Consider the following 14,609-nt stretch of genomic DNA (forward strand, 5'->3'; position numbering starts at 1 on the left):
TTCCAGTTACCGTTTTGTGGCAACTTTCTCCAACCCTCTGACCAGGAAATTTCTTTGCAGAGCTTGCAGGAGGGCCACGTGGAAACTTTCCTTACACAATTTTAATCCAGTCAGTACAACACCACAAGAAACTTCAAATGAAAACAACAGCTGGTAAGCAAACTTGATTAAATGCTGTATTTGCATGTATTTTGCAACAGTCCTGAGATGGCATTACAACCTTCTTTTCATTTGCAGTTTGATGCCATCCATCATTCATACAGATGAGTCCAATTTACTTTTCAGTCAGCTACCTCATTCATTCTCTTTGGGCTCCAGATACATTGGCTCCATATATTATGCCATACTCAAGCACCAACAGAAGTAAGACTTCAGTGTAAAATTAAACAAAGACCTATGGGAAATACCTACAGCAAACAGGCCATAACATAGCCATTATTCACAAGAATGCACAAGGCTAACCAGGTTACAGGAATGCTTTATCACAATGCACTGTCAGTAGGACTTCCAGTGTAACATTACCTTCTCATTAACAGAGGTGATTATATCTCTGTTCCTCAACCCACATAACACAAACACCAGTAGAGAGCCGGTCACTGACAGTTCAGCCACAAGATGCTGAAGGCTTTTCAGCAAAGTAATTGGATCTACTTTCACTAAATTTTATCGCTATGTGCAGTGCCTGAAAAAGGAAACCAGCACATGCAATGAAGCAGTTGATTCTTTTTTAAATGGCTACTAAGTGAGGAAACAGCCATTGTCAGTTAATAGAAAAAATGATAACATCAGAATTCACTGGTATAATGCTCACATAAGGTAAGTGATTTGGCCTCCTACAGAACCTGCAACAGCTTTGGCTGCATTATTCGAGGTATCTCTTACACTAACTATGAAGTTAGTCTCCAAAACAAAAAAAAAACAATAAAAAAGCCTAAAAATTCATTAAGTGAGCTTTAACAAGATTACAACAGTATTAAACAATTTAGTCATTAAACTGTAGTTGGTATCTTTGAGTATTAACTCACATATTTATCTAAAACCATCATTTAAAAGTATGATTCACACTCATAGTTTTAAAAACTAAATCTAGCTTTTTTCTTCCCAATCAGAAGAAAATCCTTCTCACAAAGCCTCCTCTAACTACACCCCCCAGATTGCAGAAAAACATTTTTTCACTAACAAAAATCAGTAATATGAAACTTATCATGCATAAAATGTTTCAAAAATGAAATAACATTTTGAAGAATGTTAGGAGTCCACTACAACCTATTTCAAAACAATCACGGTCTGCAATGTGGTATGTGGAGCTAAGACCTGTACTGTCAAGTCCCTGCTTATGAACACTAACATCCTGGATTTTGCTATACCATCAAGTTGAGTTTTTTTTTTTCCCCCCTAAAATCCCTATTGATAAGCCAAACAGTTAATCTCTAAACACACAATACATAAAAGGGATCATTTCAAACCAGAAAAATGGAAGACACTTATAATCACCACAGCATTCACATTTGAATGACAGCTAAACATAAAGACACATCAAGCATTCAGCCATCTGGAAAGAAGCTGGTATTTTTTTCATATTGTCTATTCTCAAACTCTTAAGGCAAGAGTCATAGGTTGACCAAGACTTCCATTTAGTGAGATGCTCATTTCATATCTACAGCCATTAATGAACTGCAGTATGAACAATAAGCCAGACTCCTCCACTTTCGTTGAATTCAAAAAGATGGTAGTGTCATACCAAGACAAACAACGTGTGTATAATGCCAGATGTATGTTACATTTGGAACATCTGAAGTTACCAAAAAAGACCTACCTACTGTTGTCCTGGTGTCTTTGAGTATGGCTTGTTCAATAAAATTATGGTGGCAATGAATATATATTTCATTTTTCCAGACAAGAAAGAATATGATGGCAACATGCATAACTGCAAAATTCATGATCTATAAAAAAAAACGACAATCAGAGTAGGTATTCAGCCTCTATTCAGAGTTAAATGGTAGTGAACATTACTCCAGCAAACCAAAACAAAAAACCACATTGCAAGTACAGTTAGCAGAAACCTGGGACAAGGAGAGTGAGAAGGATGACACAGTCCAACTTTAGCACTACATTCTTAATACTACCTGAAAGGTCTAATAAGAAAAAGCACACCACATGTACAAAAGCAAACCATCTACTCCTTTCAGTTTCTGACGTGCTGCATTTACTCCCCCACAACACAAAAAAAATCTAATTTAAATGGAAGATGGCCTAAACCAACATTTTTCCAGGGTCAACACTGGCATACTCCCATATGATCCATCCTACTTGAAGTATGCGAAAAGGATAAGAGTTTAGAGCAATTTTGTTCTGTTGACAATTTTGAAAAATAAGTGTAGTAATCATAAGGAGGGAAAAACCCTCAGAAGTAATATATTTAAAATGCACAGGCCATGAGTGTTGTTTCAAGTATTTCTGAGTTATGTTGAGTATTTTGAGCAAAAATTAATTCTTAATTTTGCTATTTGTAAAGCCAGTGGAGTGGTTTCTATGAGGGTTTTTCACGTAAAGTTAGTATCTATCAGTCAACAGCTGAATGAGAGCTATCCAAATAACTGTTCCTGAAACATTAAAACAGAAGACTTCTCTGGATTTTTGAGTGCTAATCTTCTTGTGTAACATAAAGGAGTCCTCATTTATCATTGACAGGACAGACCCTAATGTTAATTTTTCCCCCCCCCACACACACAAACATCTACTTTTTTCTCCCCCTCAAAAAAAAAGAAATCTATCTTGCTTTTTCACAGCACTCTAAACAACGCCTGCAACATGACTGCCACTATGCAAACATCGGTCTTTCTCTATGCACAATGTCAAAATGTCACGGAACCTTCTCCTTTTTGTTGCCCAACACAACTATTTCAGGTTTCCAGGTCTTTAGGGAGTTTTGGTTTTGTAGCTTATAATGCCAGGAACTCCTGAAACATTTGTTCAGAATACATTCATTACAGCCAGCAGGGGAAAAATAATTGTGAATTGGCAGCAGCTAGGTTTTTCAAACGAGCCTAATTCTGTGGAAGTTGAGCATGTTAACTCCCTTCAGCCCTTGAAAAATTTCAGCAAGTCATTCTACCACACACAAAACACGGGAAGATTCAATTCAAGGGAGCAATCTCCTTTCCAATCTTCTATTCTTTGGGCAGACAAGAGGTTGAGAGGTGCCAGAGGCAGATGACAGCCAAATTTCCAACATCAACTAAAAAAACACATGCCATACTTGTTAAATAAGTCAACTGCTAGAAACAGGCTTCTGAACAATATGCCAATGAAGTAAATTTGATATTAGTGTACTGTTGTAACCTATCCTACAGGGGGCGGAGGGGGGGATGGGACACAAAGGAAAAGACAATTTCTATAGAAAATCTTGGTAGAGTGTGTAACCTAAAGAAAATACAAATTAAGTCAATGAGTCAAAGCAAAGTATGCCACATTTCTGGCACACTAAAGCAGACCAGCTATTTCCTCAAATTTAGAAGTCCTTACTTGGTATGAGATAAACCAGCTTGTAAAAATAATCCAATAGATTGCTGACAACACCTTACTGTGGCCAATTATTTTATTTATTAGAAAAAAAAGTTATACCTTAAAAAAAAAAATCATCGTTATAGCCAACAACTTTTTAACTCAATATGAGTGGAAGAAACATGGTCTGGAAGTAAACTGGATTTTCATAGCATTCACAATATACAGACACTTGATTGATCCGATAATGTATTTTTTTCATTTTTTCCTGCAAGCTTAACAAATACAGATATTTTTTTCAAATGCAAGACCTCTGGAGTCTTTACTCGCAAAAAATCTTCCTGTATGACTTCTGATTTCCACACAGGCTTCATGTAAACTAACAACTCAAGTGAAAAGCCAAATAATTAATAAAAACTTCTTTAAAGAAGTATCTTAAGTAATGAATGGAAGACTTTAGTATTATTTATTTTAAAAACAGAAGCTTGTTTCAGTTGAAAAAATGTACACGTGAGATGCAGTACAATCCTCCAATTTACTGATGACAAAACACGACACAGGCTAGAGGATCAGAGGAAGTTACCCACTTAGTTTTGTCCTGGATAACCTGAGGAACAGTTTTCATTACACAACCGCATAGGCCTTACTACCCATGAAGGAGAAAATGGTATGACTAAGCTTTTCAAGGCTTAAACTGCTGCAAAACAGCAACCTCACCTTGATCACATTTGTAGAACCCCTGAATTACTTCTATTTTTAAAAGAGCTACAGACACACTGTCACAAGTTGCCTTGTCTATCATTTCCCCTACTTCTGCACTACTGTATTTCTGTCCCACCTTCGTGGTGTTTAGCATCTAGGATAAACGCAACAAAAATTCTGAGATGAGAACCCTCCATCAAAATCCTTACTGAACTAGTTAAGAAAGACTTATAGAAAAGGTTACAGCTGACAGAACGAGAATTTCAATAGCTGCTCAACCAGGGATCCACAGGAAAGACATCCTGCAACTGATCTCCAGGCAGGAGTTGCAGGGTTAGACAGCACATGCAATTCTGACAAGCTGTGGAGGAAGAAATTAGCTAAGTAGAATTCCAGGTCACATACTATCTTCCTTATTCATAAGAGTCATCACTTACAAAAGGTTGTATCCAAATCAGTCTACAGCCAACACTTCAACTAACAGCAAAGTCTTAAGCCTTAAGTTTGCAGTCTGGTTTCACTTCTGGCTTGTGCTCAGAAATAAAAAAGTTAGCAAGCAGAGAATGTTAGTGGAAAGCTTTGTAACACTCAAAATACTATCCATCAAATCCATCACCAAATTAGTATCACAGGGAATTATTAAAAAAATTATCATAGTCACTTTAGGCAAAGGTCACAGCAGACAAACTATGCCATTAAGAACTGCATTCAACAAAAAATGCCAGACCTACAGGATTGGAAGTGAATGGTACCTACATTCAGCAGTAGTTAGTCTCCTTAAAAACATAGGAAAATAGCAGAATTACACCCCAAACTCTCTACAGGAAATTCTGGCCTTATCACCATTAATGACAACCAGCACTGCAAGACTAACAAAAAAAGAAAAAGAGGCTAGGAAAGACTATATGCCCTCAAAACTTCTAGTTTGAGGAAAAGCATAAATAAGGAGCTACCTTTATACAGACATCACTGGAATTTATAAAGATGCATTTAATTGAAGTCTGCCTGCCCCACAAGCACACCAGCCAAGAGAACAGCTGCAAAGCAGGTACGTGTACCTTTTCAACCAGTCACCTTCTGTAGCAGCTGAAGATCACCCGTCTTCTTACTAGAAGGACAGAACCTTGTAATGGTAGGTTTCAGGGAAATGTAAAAACACTAACTACTTTACCACTACCTTTCACAGGTAATAGGAAGACATAAATCCATGCCCAAATTAAAAGAAATAATCCTCAACTGTAGGATAGTCTACAGGTGGGTGCTCAAGGTCCATTCCAGAGTTTGAAGACAGGAAAATCCACCATGTACAGGGGATTAACCCACCAGGATTTATGACTTGTCTCTCCTTCAAAGAGCTAAAGAGACACTTACTAGATTCTAACTTCTTTGGAGCTGGAACTACTCTTAGTTGACCTGTACACCAACACCCAAATTAAAAGAAACAGGAGATTATTATATAAAGTAGTTTTTTCTCCTCTCAGAAAATCTGTAACTTAGATATTCAGGTTTGCCAATAAAGATCAGCTCAGCAGTTGACCGACTGATGAGAATGAGACGGTATCTTCTATAACAATCTGAAGGTCTTCTAAGGTTTTAGGGAAGAGAGATGAACAGAGGAACTGAATAGTCAAAGAAAATAAAAAAAGCCACACAATTTTCTAGGAGTGCAGGTCTCAGGGCTTTTTTGGATTGTATCAAATTCTCCTTCAGTTTAAGCACTCCATTTTCTCCTATTTATTGAGAAATTACTGCATTTTTGTAAAGGAAAATGACAGGAAGGGTACATGTTAAGATTCACCAATAGCTAGTATTTTACTGGAAATCTGGAAAACATTCTACCAGACAAGCTGTACTGCAAAACCATTTGGTTCAATGGAGCCACATCTTTGAAGAAAAATCCCTAGTCAGAAAAACAAAAAAAGAGCCCAGAGCCAGCTGTTAGCCTCTGCCCATCAGACTGAATTCTGTGATTCCAAATATCAGTCTTTGTTAGACTACAGTCATTCATCTTCCTCCCTATCTACCATTCATACAAATAGTATCCTTATTATCAGCTGTAAGAAGCACATTCATTCAAGCATTCTGTAGTTTTCTTTTTCATACATGTAATAGCCAATAAAGAGAAGCACTGATGTAAGAGGTCTCACTGTGGCAATAAACGCTGCCAGTGCATCCTCACAAAACCAACAAGCAACTTGTCTAAACGTCCCAATTCAGGAGCATTCCCAAGAGCAAATCTAAGCACTGGAGTAATTCTATGGCACCTGCCACAACAAAGCGAAGTCATCAATTCTGAATGGATGTACTGGTGGCATAAAAATTACAGGTTTACACTGGAAAGCAAGACAGACTTTGATGACATTAAAACATTACAACACTTCACTTAACAGAGGTGTCTATAGCACAATATAACACACTAGGCATAAGAAAAAAACTTTTACAGAATCAAGTCATATGTATTTCCTCTTTAAAGTGAGGATAATGGTCCAAAAATAGTCCTATCCAGTGCAATCAGTAATTTCTTATAACACAAAGTTTTCTTTACAAATAAATTACTGAAGTAATGCTGTGTAAGAAGTAAAGCACTGACGATAAGACTTACAGAACTACCACAACAACATATAATCTGAGGAGAACAAAAAATATTTTTATTAAGGAAGATACTGTGCAAATACTGCATAGACTTTTTCTCCAAGTTCTTGTAACATGCTGATTTTCCAAATTTTTCATATGAAGCAGCCTTCTCAGTTTACCAGTGTATTCAGGGCACTATCTCATCAGCAGAATTTAGAAGTCCATTTCTATCAACAAGTCATTCACTTGAGCCCATCACTTCTGTTTAGTCAATTCCCTGACATAAAATAGGTATATTTTTATGCATAAGCAAGACTCAGGAATTAAATATAAAAATACAACGCAGAATCTGTTTTCAACAATACTAATTGCTCAAGACCTTTAGCATCATATTAATTAAGGATGAAACACAAGCATCTTAATAGGGGGCTGGGGGGAGTTTTCAGTAATGAAGCAATAGGTCTTCATGGCTAGGAAAGCTGCAGTTATGACACTCTCATCATTAGGAAAGCCTAAAGAATGTTCTGCTCAATGGGGGAGGAAATCTGCTGCCTCAGTAGCAGGATGTGAGATTCTGCACAGTATGGTGTGATTCAACTGACCTATCATACTGAACAAGTTAGGAGGAAAGTGCAGTCACATAACATGAACCATTATTCCCAAATAACTCTATCTGTTAGAAACTAAAAATTAAGTTTTTAAGAAAACACCGATAAAACACAACCATCCATTTTCAAATACTTAGGAAAAAATATACTTTATGCAAGCAAAAGCACCTCCCAATTCCATCCTATGCCAAAAGAAATTTTTTTTTAACATTGAGACTACCATACGACATGGTGCTTCACAAGTTGGAAATAAATACACAAGAAACACCATTTGGGGTTTAAATTCCTTCTTCACAAATTCGTACAAGCTTACTCCAAATTCATCTTCAACCGGACAAAGAGCAAGAGGAAGCAGTCACTTCTGAGAACTCTGTATTGCTCTTCAATGGTTTCCTTCCATGACTGTTTTAACACTCAGTTATTACAAAATCTTTGCTGTCTCTCAAGTGATAACAACTGAATAGTACTCAGAACCTGATAAATATGATCTGGGAGACAAAAACGTATTATTGCATACACTGAATTCTGACCTGCACTATTTCCAGGATGAGTTATTCTCATTTTGCCTACTGAATTTCCACCAGTTTTATTTATCCAGCTCTACCCTTCAGCTGAGCCCCCATGAAACACATTAACATCAGGTAAATTAATATTCAGCCAAAAGTCCAAGTTCCTGGCAGTAGTCTCCTTCCTAAAAAAAACAAAGGGATCTAAAAATTTCTTTTTCAGGCTACATAAGTACATAATGTCCTTTAAGACATTTTGTGTGACAAGTCTAAGTCCAATGGCAGTTCTTCTGTTTGAATTATAAACACCTGTTAGAAAGAGAAAAGGAGACTGGAAATCTACCAAAATCTCATTACATCAACAGTAGTGGCTACCACACAGCACAACAGCAGACATTTTACACAAAAGTGATTAAAAAGCAGGCACTTTGTAACTCTCAGTTTTTCAGGATCACTGTAAAAGCAATCCTTAAGACACTCAAATTTCTGCCACTTGAAAGCTATTTCCAGTCTCAATGAAATGTTACCACCGGTGTTAAGTCAGTAACAGACTTTGTTTTATAAAAAATTTTTAAAATCATTTGTCTCCTTCCCTTTACTTATGAGGCCTGTCTTCTATACATGAGTCAGTCACCCATAAAGTCATAAAACAGTAATGGAAAAGCAGTGTATAAAGTTATATTCTCCTATTTTAGTATGATAGTGGTCAAATCTGAAGGCTGAATGGACAAGTGATAATCAAGCTGTTCATTGAAATACATCAGTTTCCAATACAATGTAAGAGCTCACTAACATACTGTAGCTGATTAAGCAATACTAAGACAAATATGGGACTGAATAGTTAAAACATTTCCTAGCATAAAAATACTTAAAAGCAAAGCTTAGAATTGTTTTGATAAAACAAAGATTATGGATTAACTCCATCCCCATTAGGGCATAAAATAAACTTTCTAAGACAAACTGGGATAGGAAAGAAAAAAAAAAAAAAACCACCACACCACTATACACCAGGCCCAAGACAAAAGTGCTGCACAAATACAACTGTATTACTTTGCCTTTATAAAGGGCTAAATACTTACCATTTGCCCAAAACAGAAATATGTTCGTAAGATAGGATTTCTTTCAAAACCTTCCACATTTATCTTTTGAAGAAATGTTATGTTTTTGCAAACAGTTTTTGTAAGCATAGAGTTTGGAGTCAAAATAAATTGTCATTTTCCCTACCCCCAATGTTTTTTGAGAAACTACAAGAACATTTAGTACTCCTTCTGCTTGCTGGCTGATTTACAACAGCAATACATAATTCCAGAAAACTAACTGTCATGTTGTGGGGCAAGCAAGAACAGAAAGAAAGGGGAAAAGTATTTTATTAGTAGGAATCAGAATATTATACAGACAGTCCACCTGCAGTATTAGCTCTTTAAATGCATCTGATTTGGGGAAGATTGCCAATACCAAAACAACCCACTATTTTCACCCTAATCAAAAATGCACCGTTCCCGAATCAACTTAAGTCGCTATATTATTGCTTCCTACTCAGTCTGGCTGCCAATCAAAATTACCATTACCATTCGAGAATCAACTGCTGGCTTCTGTACATTCTCATCAGTGGAAACACTCACCCTAATGCCTGTAACAACTGGAGATCGAGTCCCTGTAAGATTAGCTCAACTAATACTTGGTTGTCTGTGTCATCATTCCCGAAGGGAGGCCCACAAAGGCTGTCAAAGTGTGCCACTCAATAATTTAACTGTGCTTAAAATGACAAATTTTAAACTGGTATTTAAACTACAAATTGCAGCGCTTATTAATTTTGCTACAGAGCTCCCGTGTCCCACCCATTCAACTGGCTTCTATGAACACGCCTTTAGACAGCCAAAGCAGTCACATCAATCAAGTCATCTAGATAAGTGCCATGCATGCAAACATGAGCAAATCAACATGCCGATGATAAACACCACTTCCCCATCTCTGGCTTCTCCAGAGAGATAAAGAACATCTGGAGCAGCAAGATGTTTTTGTACATTTTCCTGGGAAAGTTTCACTGCAGCTTAAACAAGAGTCATTGTGGATTTCACTTGCTAGTCTTAGAGCTGTTCTTTTCCCTGGGTGTACATCACTTTCTGTACCACAGCATTACAGGCCTTTGAGTTAGCAAACTAGCATCTCCAGCTGAACCAAGGGCTTCACTACAAAGCTGGTAATTCAAGTATTGCCTCCTACGTGGGGGGAGCGGCATTTCAAAGGGGAGAAGTATGAGCACAATGGTGCATTTAGCTTGAATGCATTTAGCCCAGTATGCATTGAGGAATCGGCTTTCACCAGGACCCCACAGACCCAGACAACAACACGAGAGCATATGGAACCCAGAACCCCTCTTTCTCCCTCTCTCATCCACATACTCAGGGAAAAAACAAACAAACAAAAGGTGTCTCACAAATCACTGGAAAACAATCAACGAGGTACCTTGTCTGGCATCCAAGGGCTATGCCTTATGGCCACAGAGAAACAAACACAGTAACAACAGGCACAGCACCTCAAGTATTTGGCAGTACATCTGCTCCCACTCAAGCAAAGAATCCTAAATACAACAGATGACATGCAAGTGTTCCCCAAGGCACGAAGTTACAAGAAGGACTAAAGGACTGGGCCGACAATAAGGAATCATTAATCCTACTGTATCTACCTGTCAGCAGGAAGCTTTAACACACACATTACTAAACAGCAACAAAAGCAGATCCCGAGTCACAAATTTCCATCAAGCTTCATTTCACTGAAACACAAGTTACTTTCTGAGATGACAGTCAATTCCCTGAAAATTTATTTACAATTGTCACAAAGCAGCTGATCCACAAAATGTTCCCTTACACACCTAAGACTATTCACATCAATAAATCCCAGAGAACAGAAATCTCTTAGTTGATACTGTAACACAGACAATAGTTCGTAAGTCCAGACAGTTATTTGTATTCTCCAGTGAATCAGACAAGATCTGCCCATTCAGAACTGCAACAGTACCTCTAAAACCCACTTGCTAAACTCAGTAGCATCAAACAATAATCACTGTCTGATTTTTCAGCTGAAACTGGCCCAGTATTTTCTTTCTGTTAACAGAGCAACTAGGCCTTCATGACCAAACCTTGCCAATGCAGCCCAGCCAAGAAACCAAACCAAACTTGCTAAGAAAACGCAGCAGGCTACAATAAGCAACTGCCTGCAATTCTCAGCTGTTTACCAAAAGTCTCACAGAAATGAGAGACTTAAGTCATTTACTGCATCAACTTTCTTCTCATTACAAGTATAACAAAGTGCCGAGTACTTTAAACCAATTAAAATTTTTGCTATTTTTATACACAGAAATGAAAATATTTTACAATACACATGAACCAATATTCTAATCTCATATCTTTCCTCTTACCAGACAAGTGACAGCAGTGTAATAGCAAAACTAGGCTTCCAGAACAACTCCCAAAATACAGAGCCTCTCACACACGTTTTTGTGCTATCTGACAGTACCATGTCTAATAAAAATTTCCCAAAGCTTGTATCCTAGCTACCTTTTTCATTTTCCATCCTACAACTATAAAAGATATTCCTTGTATCAATTTTCCTCCCTTCTCCAAATACTTTAGGCACTTTAACAATACTGTTTTCCACTTCGTTCTTTCAAAAGATTTTTAACACTTGAAAAAGAATTACTTAAAGAGCACTTAACATGCCAACAGAAACAGCAGCATTCTGCCATAGGAAGTATTACAAACATTCTAAATATTTTGAAAAGAAAAACAAATCTTCAGTTATCTTCAACATAAACCTGTTTACGTGCCGACACCTCACAACAGATTTTAGCTGCCGATTATCTTGAGATAATTCCATTCTTTATAAGACTATATTTTTATAAAGAAAGTTACTTTTAGAAAGAGACAATAGAAGGAAAATGGCAAAACGCCCAATCCATCCATGTTAGATTGGACAGAAATTCTACACAATGTAATAAAATCAATTGTTTGTGACTTCTGTATGATCTATTTAGCAACCCCAAATTTTCGCTAAGGAAAGAGCACTAACTCTGAATGATGCTTGTCAAGATAAGAGGAAATTTATCTTTTTGGCTAGTTCCACTGCAGATCATGTAGACTGAAAGTAACTAATCAAAGCACTGCAAGAGAACTATTTAAATTTCCAGTGAACAGGGGGGTGCATAAGTCATAATACTTTCTTGAATGAAAACCTGTCCTGTATTTTTCAGGTCCTTAGGTTGCTCCCTGCATCCTGCCTCTCTGCATGTCCTTGTACAAGCTCTGAATCACCATTACTCGAGGTGATCAGATATTTTTGAACAAACTGGCCTGTATCCACTTTGTCCATCTATGATGCAGAACAGGGAACTCAAGGCTTCTATAAGGAAATAGCCAGAAAATAATTTTTACTTGCAAAGGCAAGAAATACAAGGTCAGAAACATGAACTCTGGCCTCTGGCTGCCCTATGGAGATGGTTGGATGATTTTGACCTCACACTGAAAGGTGCATAGGAGATCACTGCTTAGTATAAAAATAATTTTCTTCAAATATTACCTAAATAGTAAATTAGGTACAAAATCATGAGAAACTAATTGGACTGTAGTACATCCTAAACATCTGGCATTTATCTGAACCTTTCACACGTTGTTGGAACTTCTCCCCTATAAACTGCTTATTGAGCTTTCTAGAACAGTCAGGACCCTACCTAGACATGCAGACACTCCTCTTCTACTCCTTTTGAAAGGAATAAAAAAAAAAAAAAAAAAAAAAAAGAGAGAAGGAAAGGCATTTGGCTTTATACAAAAGCTTTGTAGGCCACCTTTCAGCCATCCTCAGGAGACTAATTCCAATGTCATCACAAGCACAAATCAAAGCTGAAATCAAATTTTAAATTTCTAAGTTTGTCTCAGCTGAAAGTAATTCTGTTTCTGATAAACCCCACTCTTGAACAGAGACCGTATGCCTGTTTTAGTAGTCTGAACCATACTTCAGTGCAAAAGATCTCACTGACTGTTGGCTGTAACAGCAACAAGAATTCTATCAACATTCTGTAGTTATTACACACATGCAATATTCATTAGGAAAAAGAGTTGTCATACAAAATATTGTCAAGCCCTATGTGTCTTAAGGTAGGTTAATGCACGACACTCGCTCAGAAAGACTAACATGGTGACTACTATAGTCTCTACCACAGTGTGCTCTCAGCTGTTCCCAATGGACTTATCAGTGGCAAGTTTCTCTCAAAATAAACACGCAAGAACAAGAATTTTACTTCCAGTGTTGCACTCAGGATACAGAAACCAGCACAGGGCACCAAGTAGATCCCATAAACCGTTGGCTGTAGTTTTTATTCAGATGTCTTAGGAGGATGGACAATCCTGCAAGCCCTTAATTCAGGGCTTGTAACTGGAATCTCTTTCACAAAGCAGTATTTGCAACGCTAGGCCTTTCATCAATATTAAACAGTATCCCATTAGCCCTCAGCACCTGCCTCTTAGAGGAAAAAGAAAAAAGTATTTTTATGCTCAATTAGATACAACCTAAGAAAAACTCGAGCTCCTTTCATGTAAAGGAAGTCATCTACCCATGCAGACAGCACCACACAGAGCAGCTGATGCCAGAAAACACAAGCTTTAATGGAAATAACGTAAGTTATGTTTGTGTCTGTATCAAGTTTGTTAGTCAACATGCACGGCAATAACAGAGAAAACCTTAAATCACGTAAAACAAGCCACGCTATCTCGCTAACTGAGCGGCACACACTCTCGGCCCGCCAGCATCAGCTGCTCACACACAGTATCTGGCAGGGGCATCCACAGCACGGGCCCACGCGAGACAGGCGCCACCGGGCCCATGCCCCGTGGGCCCCGCGGCGCGGGCCCTGGCAGCCCACCCCCCAGCGCCGCCCGCGGCCCCTCCAGCCCAGCCCCGCCGCCGGCCGTGAACCGACACCCCGGCCACCCCCGGCGCCGGCCCCAGGCCCTCCCCCAGGCCACCCCCTGCGTCGGCCGTGGTCCGCCGCCCCCTCCCTGCCGGCGGCCGTCGCCCCCCGCCCGGCCGCCCCTCAGCCCACAGGCCGACTCGGCGCAGGGCCCGGCCCGGCCCCCCGGGCGGGCAGGCGCGGGCCCACGCCCTCACCTTCTCCTGGGCCTTGCGGTAGCGCTGCAGGGCCTGCTGGGTCAGGTCCCGCACGCGGAGCTGCCCGTCCTTGCAGGGCACCACGATCCCCGTCCGCCCGAAGCACACGGTCACTTTCATCTCAGCGGACCGCCATGCCCTGCCCGCCGAGAAACGGCGCCCGCCGCCGCCGCGCGGCCCGGCCCGGCCGGGGAAGGGGGGAGCGGGGGCAGCGGGGTGCAGGTGCGGGAGGCCCGGCGGCGCCGGCAGGTGCCTGTCGGCGGCCCCGCGGCGGGGGCGGGCCGGCAGGTGCGCGCGGAGCCCCCGGGCTGCGCCTCACCGCGCGCAGGCAGCGCCGGGAGCGAGGCCGCGGCCGGCGGCCTCCTTCCGCCGCGGCGGGCCGCTGTGCCCGCCCCTCCCCGCCCGGCTCTCCGGGGAGGCGCGGGCCGGACCGGGCGGGGCGGCCCCGTAGGGGGGGGCGGGCAGGGGGCGCAGGGGGGCGGCCCGCGGCGGCGGCGCTCGCCCGGGGACACGGCAGCGCCGGTCAGGCCGTGCCGCGCCGGACTTAAAGGGGCCG

At 40.3% G+C, this 14,609-nt stretch overlaps 1 protein-coding gene across 2 annotated transcripts in view; it reads right to left on the minus strand.

Moving 5' to 3' along the window:
• Positions 1–14,311, minus strand: part of PARD3B (par-3 family cell polarity regulator beta) — a 431,714-nt gene extending 417,403 nt beyond the window's left edge. Inside the window, exon 1 of one of the 2 annotated variants that reach the window (XM_074872992.1) lies at positions 14,054–14,311. In XM_074872992.1, coding sequence (XP_074729093.1) covers positions 14,054–14,173 — 120 coding nt within the window. In that variant the 5' untranslated portion in view covers positions 14,174–14,311. The remainder of the gene's footprint in view (positions 1–14,053) is intronic. The other variant, XM_074872991.1, reaches the window with a different exon arrangement.
• Between the last annotated feature and the right edge of the window lie 298 nt (positions 14,312–14,609).

This window comes from Strix uralensis, chromosome 6 (assembly GCF_047716275.1).
Source record: "Strix uralensis isolate ZFMK-TIS-50842 chromosome 6, bStrUra1, whole genome shotgun sequence".
In the NCBI taxonomy this organism is placed as follows: Eukaryota; Metazoa; Chordata; class Aves; order Strigiformes; family Strigidae; genus Strix; species Strix uralensis.